Source organism: Syngnathus leptorhynchus, chromosome 2 (assembly GCF_054491065.1).
Source record: "Syngnathus leptorhynchus isolate UIUO chromosome 2, UIUO_Slep, whole genome shotgun sequence".
NCBI classification, from domain to species: domain Eukaryota; kingdom Metazoa; phylum Chordata; class Actinopteri; order Syngnathiformes; family Syngnathidae; genus Syngnathus; species Syngnathus leptorhynchus.
In genome coordinates, this window is record NC_141196.1 from 8410688 (window position 1) to 8417973 (window position 7286).

General features: G+C 39.1%; 1 protein-coding gene across 1 annotated transcript; it reads right to left on the reverse strand.

Moving 5' to 3' along the window:
• Window positions 1-1691: 1691 nt before the first annotated feature.
• On the reverse strand, window positions 1692-5332 carry nanos1 (nanos homolog 1). The gene has a single exon (XM_085906413.1). The coding sequence runs from the start codon at window positions 5283-5285 to the stop codon at window positions 4602-4604; it is 684 nt and encodes a 227-aa protein (XP_085762539.1). The 5' UTR covers window positions 5286-5332; the 3' UTR covers window positions 1692-4601.
• Between the last annotated feature and the right edge of the window lie 1954 nt (window positions 5333-7286).

The window sequence follows — 7286 nt, forward strand, 5'->3', positions numbered from 1 at the left end:
ACGCTACAAATATTGCAAGTAGTTTTATCACGCATCCCACTTGTAATTTTTTTGTGAAAATGTTTGGGGAAATAAAATGACAAAACTGAGCTATGTGCTACTTTTCCATGTGCTCAGATGCATCATTGAGTCCAGGCACTCTGTCGGCTTATCTATTATCACTCCTTTATTCTTAGACACTACCATAAATAAACGAGGACAGCAGGGAACTTGTTTTTCCTCCCTTGCTCTTCCTGGAAATAAGGACTTTAATTTCTTTCAAATCCAATGTTTGGCCATTCTATTGAAATAAACAGACCACTTGATGTAATTCATTCATTTTAACATCAGTCTTTATGTTCCTCAACCACAATTTAAACTTCAGCTTCAGAGTTGATGCACACTGCTTATCATTAACTACTAACACTGATTCATTTCTTTTTTGGGGGGTGCAAGACTGACTGCACTTTTTTAATGTTGGCTATTTTTAGGCTGCCCTTTAAAAGCTTAACAGCAGCAACAACAAGAGGCGGCCGTCAAGAAGACAAAAATAAGTCCAATAATGAAAATATGCTTATACAACACAACACAATCCAATATATCTTTATAGGTCACATGTGAGCCTCTGCCTGTGAGCTGTGGTCAATATCAGCTCTATTTTCCCTGTTCATTAACAGCTGAAAGTCAGCGACTGCGGCAAAATACTCCTGTAAAATGACGACAATGGAGTCAGCCCACCATACTTCAATTATGTTACTTTGGTTTTTAATGAAGTCATGTAAAGTGGGAACCCTGGGAACTGTTCTAAATGGTGGAAAATAATATGCAAAATATACCTCCTTGAAAAGCCTCCACGCCATTCATCAGACTTTATTGTGCACTCAAGTCAGCCAGCTATGACATATTGTATGTTCATGTAAGATACACATCACGTAAGTGGCTGGCGGGCTAACTGGATTATATGGGGCCCAGTGTGTGCTGCGCAAATGCAGGCAGTGGCCTGGGGGAATAATATGGCAAGACTGCAACGCTAGCCTGCTGTGAGATCACCAAAGCCAATTCCAGTCCCACTTAGTCGTCATGCATATTTAACGTTGTGGCTGAGGCTGGAGGAAATCGCATTAGGCTGCATGCAACTAAAGTTGGAATGGAACATAGATTTCTGATAGGGCTATAGCATCGCCTAGCCTCGGTGTAGCGCCATTCTTAAGTGGTGCCTTGACTTACAAGTTTTTGGGGTCTATTCATTATAATTCATTGTAGTCATTTGCTTGGCCAGTTATTTGTCTTGAGATAATAATATCTAGATGACTAAAATTGCCAAATCTACCTCCAAATATAATAATTTAGCGTTTTGTTTCTTTTGTTTGTTTCCAATTAAAATCAATTAAAATTTGATTTATAAGAATCTGTAAGGGTTTTTTTTGCGTTTTTTTTTAAGTTCTCACAAGATTGCCCAAATGATGTGCAGAAATGATGCAGTAGGCCTGTACCTGTTCAGTTCAATTCAAACTGCAGATTAGCATAATTGTCATTCTTGTTGTTATAAAACTGAAACAGTGTAGTAATGATGCCAGATGCCAGACCAGTAGTATTCGATATTCGCTAACTTGTCATCTTTCTTTCGTCTCTTGGCGTCTAGCACTAAACATGAATCATAACAGTTTGGTTTAATAAAAAAAACAACAACGCATAGACCAAGAAAAAGGACAAATATTTCATCAGTTTATTATTTCTCTAGTGAGTTCATATGTTTGTTATTCTGCACAGCAGTATACAGCCCCAAAGAAATGTGGTCAAATATAAATAACAACAGTGTTTTCATCATCATCTTCTTCATTTAATCCAAACATCAACAATAACAACAACAAAGTATATTTTTCTAAAAAGTACGGGCATGTTCATTAGTATTTACACAACGCTCTTGGTAATCTTCTCTCTCATTGTGTTAAATGCAACAGAAATACAATTATGTTATACAAAGATCCAAAATACTATCAAAAACCCTTATTATAAATGGCATTCTATCAATAAACTGCCTTAGACTTGTTTTTTTTTTTCTTTAAAGTACAAAAATCAGGTTGAGGTAGTACCCTCTTGTGGTCACTCTTTGTTCAAACACTGACATCACGCGTGCGTGGCAGCCTTAACCGTTGATTCCTTTGGTAAACTGTCAAGACAAGCGCAGTCCTGCATACATTCGCAACAGTCTTGAATAATAATTGTTGATTATTTGGGAACTCTTCAGTAAATCGGGCGTATGGTTGACATTCATTTGCTTGTCTCCAAGTGGGAAGAAGAAGCGCAAAATCCAGTGTGTCGGTGCCCTTATTTGGCAATGTAAACAAAAATGAAGGCGTTTGGCTTGGAAAAGCTTGAAGGGGAAAAAAACATTCCTAGTAGTAAAAGAACAGCAGCTCCCTAAAACAGAGGACACATTGTGTCCCACCCAGGCCCACCTCTGCAGACTCACTGTCAACTTTTGTGGGATCAAACAACTCCCGACCAGACACATTCTTTTGTTAAACCCTCCTGTTACTTGTGTTTTCTTAGGAACAGCAACAGTGTCCGAGGGTCTAGTTGACCCAGGTAATTTTTTTAGAATGAGACAAAAGTGTCAGAAATGAAAAGCAAATAGTAACAAACATACCAAAATGCATTTTTACATGTCATTGCGGTATTAAATCAATCATTTCAATTCAGTTATCTGAACAGAAATGCTTTTATCAAGAAGTTCCAATGGGACATTCTTCCCGTGGTGTGTTTAATGATCCAGAAGTGTCACATAAAAAACATAATAAACCACTTTTATATGTCATCAATAGATCAATATCACTCTCATTGCAAATATATGAAACTAACTGCTTTCAGACAAGACGTTTTGCATATAGAATTGTTCGAAATGGAATAAAAAAAATGATGTATTTGATAACTTGATAACTCATCATTTCATTGCAGATATGTAAAACCAATGTTTTTGTTGGCATGTTTCATGATCCATCAGTGTCAGAAACAGAAGAAAATCCCAATAAAGATGTTTTACTGACTATCAATTTAAATATTTATATTTGAAATGAACTCCGTTTGTGAAATGGTTCCAAATGGGTCAGTTTGACCCAGGGTATGTTTTATTATCCAAATCCAGGGTATGTTGAATTGTCCAAAACTGGAGAAATTTCAGTAAACATTGATTTACTCAAATGATAAATTTTGGATGCCAAGTGAAAGAAATATTATATGGGTCAATTTGACCAGGAAAGTGTGCCATGATCACTGTCTAGAACAGGATGTGGTCGCAGAAATTGGATATGTCATTATTAACTCAGTGATTAACCATTTCACGGGTCAGTTTGACCCAGGGCTTGTGTGATGATCTAAAAGTCTCCAAATGGGAAGGGAAATGCAAGCAATCATTGTTTCGTTGTTATGATTAACGTTGTTACTTTGCAGAAGAAGTTCCATTTGGTTCAATTTGACCCCAGCCACGTTTGACAATCCCAAAGGGCCCCCACCCCAAAAGAAGAAAAAAAAACTAAAAATAACAATAAGCGTTTTTTTATGTGTAAGTAGTCTACTAACTGTTTCATTGCAAATGTTCAAACTTTTCTCAAGTTTTATATGGGTCAAGTTGACCTGCAACACAACAGGAGGGTTTTTAATGGCCAACAAAACTTTGGTTTTCTAAACGATGACAACAAAAGAGGTCAGCTTTGCTGCCAGATATACAAAAATAGTCATTATAGAAACATGACATTCAAATTCCAACTGCCCAAAAGACTAATATTTTTTTGTTCATCTCTCTGTAAGATTACTGTACATTGGTGTTCTATACAGACTCATTAGCTCGCCAATGGCTACCCACTAGAAAAGAAAAAAAAAATCCAATGTACAAAGGCGTCTATGAGTGAATAATGGAACTATAAAAATAGATCTAGATACATCAGGTGGTGTCCAAAGTGCGGCTCGCGGGCTATGGTGTAGCCAATTTTTTATGGTCCTGTTGCAGAAAAAAAAGGATAGAAAAGTGAAAAATATTTGATCATAAAAACTAACATTACAAAGGAGGTTTATGGCCAAACCCAAAAGCATAGAAAAGAAATACCAAAATAGACAAAAGAGAAATAAAGAATTAAAATTTACAGGGTGACCGTAAATAGTTAAAAATAATAATAACAATAACCAAAACAGTATTAAATTGTCTAAGAATAAAAATTAACATGACAAATGAGGTTAAGGGCCACACTTAAAGTTTTTTTTTTGAAAAAGACTAGAAAAAAGAAGAAAATTAATATGCATGAAAAATGACCAAAAAAGTTTGCTTTGTTGCCTAAAACACAAAACATACAGAATTTAAAAATATATATATTTAACTGCTTAAAATATTCCAATTTACATTGGATTGGTCTAAATATGATCATGTATATATTTTTCTGGACACCCCTGCATGAATGTATGTGATACAAGTCTAAATAATAGAAACAGTCATCTGCAAATTGTTCAGTGCAATTCTTCATCATACTCTTTGTCATACATAGTCGTATTTCTCCAATATTTCTCTCTTGCTCTCTCTCTCACTCACTCTTTCACTCTCTCTGCTCTTCCTCACTTTTTTTTTTTAATTTTTAGAATATTTTCATCCGCTTACCCCCCACAGCCCGACCGCCCTTGAGTGGCCTCTGCGGGGGCTGCTCCTTAGATAGAGGGCAGTACTTGATGGTGTGCGCGTTGTCCCCGTTGGCGCTGCAGAGCGGGCAGGTGTACGCCCGCAAAATGGGGCACACCACCCGGCCGTCGGGCGTCTTGAGGACGTGCGAGCCATACACCTCTTCGGGGGCGCCGTTGTTCCGGCAGAAGACGCAGATTTTGGGCTCCAGTTTAGCGCGCAGGGACGCAGGCTTGCCGCGGGTCCTCATGCGCTCAAAGCCGGGGAAGCAGCCGTGCGCCTCCCGCTCCGGCAGCTGGCTCTGGAAGGGGCTGAGGATGGAGAAACGCTCTTTGAGCTCCGCGACGCAGCCCGGCGATGGGGGTGTGGCGGGCGCGCATCCGAAGCAGTAGCAGCAGCCGCCGCCGCCGCCGCCGCCGCCCTCCAGCGCGCCGCCTTCGCAGGCGCAGGCGCACTCGGGTGCGTCGTCCAGCCCCAGCGTGGCCTTCAGAGACTCGGTGATGGAGTTGGGGCTCATGTGGGGCATGCTCAGCTTGGGGTTCTTGGTGACCAGCGTGGTCAGGCCCAAGTAGTCGTTCCAGAAATTAAACGTGTAGTCGTAGGGCCCTCTGGCGCTCAAGTAGTTGTGATTGAGAAAATCCATGCTGGCCGAGAAACGAGAAGAATAAAATCCTCCCGGACGGTGTGGTATCTCCAGTGTGGTGGTCTCATCTGAGCTCTCAACCCTAGCTCTGGGCATTATAAGGAGGGGGAGAGTGGGAGTGAGAGGTGGGCGCGGCTTGCTCGGAACCACGTTGTGGACCACGACTGCTTTTTTTTCATCCCCGCACTCACAAACAGTCGCTATTTTTATGAGAAATAGTGAAACCAAACGTGGTGGGACAAAGTACACTGCATTGTCATTATCGTCTGGAATGGAATACAAAAGAAAGCCTTTATTATCCTTGGTGATTTTTTTCATAAATATTTATAAAATACGATTAGGACTAAATGATGCAGTACGCACAGTGTTGAGAAAATAGGCTACGCTAGACTATCATTATTTGTATTTTTGTTCATCGTTTATCTTTTTCATATACTCAGCAGGAGGTGGGGGAGGAGTTCATAAGTGGAAGTCGAGTACGTGATACAATTTCAAAATGACATAGAGAAATACAGCAAAATGACAAGCACCAGTTGATGGATATTCAAAGTCGAGTTACAAAACAAAAACAAAACAATTCAAATAAACAACAGTAAACAGCAAGGGAGAGGGCATGCACCACACTGTAAACATTGTGGAGTAACCAAATAGGAGAAACTGATGTTTGGAAACAGCTTCCCGTTATTAAACATGAGAAAGTGTCCCAAAACATTTAACCCTCAATCTTTAGTTGTTTATTGTGATGTAAAGTATCTCTGTGTACAGCATTATTATTATTATTATTATTATTATTATTATTATTATTATTATAGAAAATGGATGGATGGATGGATTATTATTATGCAGACTTTATAAAAAGGACCTTTTTTCCATGATGTAAACAATTTAGTTCACTTTTCAACAGGGGGCAGTAGAGTGCAATCCCCATTTGTGAATGTCAACAAAGACTGCAAGACATGGCATTAATGCAGCCAAAAAGAAACTGAACTTCCCTGGCAGAGTTATTTAAACTCTAAGACTATGTTTGATAGCGTCAATAATAAATGAGCGTTATTAGAATTTGAAATAGATATTTTTGGACACAAAAATATCATCCGCATGTGAGCAGGTTTGCTGGGTGAAGTGTATATTTTGTTGGAATTGTTTACAGGCCTTACATTTTTTATCACTATGGATCTTTCTTCAGGTACAATCCAGAGGTGATGTCAGGTGGAATCAAGCCTCTTTCTTCCTGCTGAGGAATGTTGGCAGTCGACCCCCGCTTTAAAACAAAGATAAAGTCGAGTGACTGGTGTTCTAATTAAAACTCCCAGGAAGGAACTCACTGACTTCTCATATGTGCCTGCCAGTGATCTAATAAGACACGCAAGCACGCTTCATTGGACTTTCTCCCTGTGAAGTATTGACTTCTCATTGGATTCTCACTCAGATGGGGCCCAAATTTTATGATGAAACATTAATATTGCATGTATTGCTTTTTCGTTAGTGTGTGCGTCCGCATGCGTGTGTGAGCGTGCAAGTCGATTTTTGCCTCGACTCTGTCTGAAATATTCATGGCCCGCATTATTCCTGTAATTGTTGAGACTAAGAAGGATTAATAATACTCGTGTAATAATTCCATTGGCTGTTCCCTGGAGCCCCCAAGACTATATTGGAATTAGGAAGCAGCATTTGCGATGGAATGATGCATAATATCACGAAATGTCTTGTATGATAACGGTTCAATATTCATCGATTCACCTTATTTTCTGAAGAATACGTCCCCAGCTATTCTCAACTATTTCAATTTTCTGTGCTTTCCGGAACAAAGATGAGGGGAAAACGAGAGCCAGATATGGAGTTTTTGTGGCCAAAGGCAATTCCAATATTAAGCAATATCAAACTAATAACTGATTTAGTCCAATGATTAATAATTGAGAGGAAAATCAGCACAAATCGACCAGATTTTTGGTGAGACAAGGAAACATAAGAACCTCCATATTATTGTCTGACATAATTTGT

Excerpts from the sequence above, each read along its gene's own strand:
- nanos1 (XM_085906413.1), bottom strand. The coding sequence starts at position 5,285 with ATGGATTTTCTCAATCACAACTACTTGAGCGCCAGAGGGCCCTACGAC.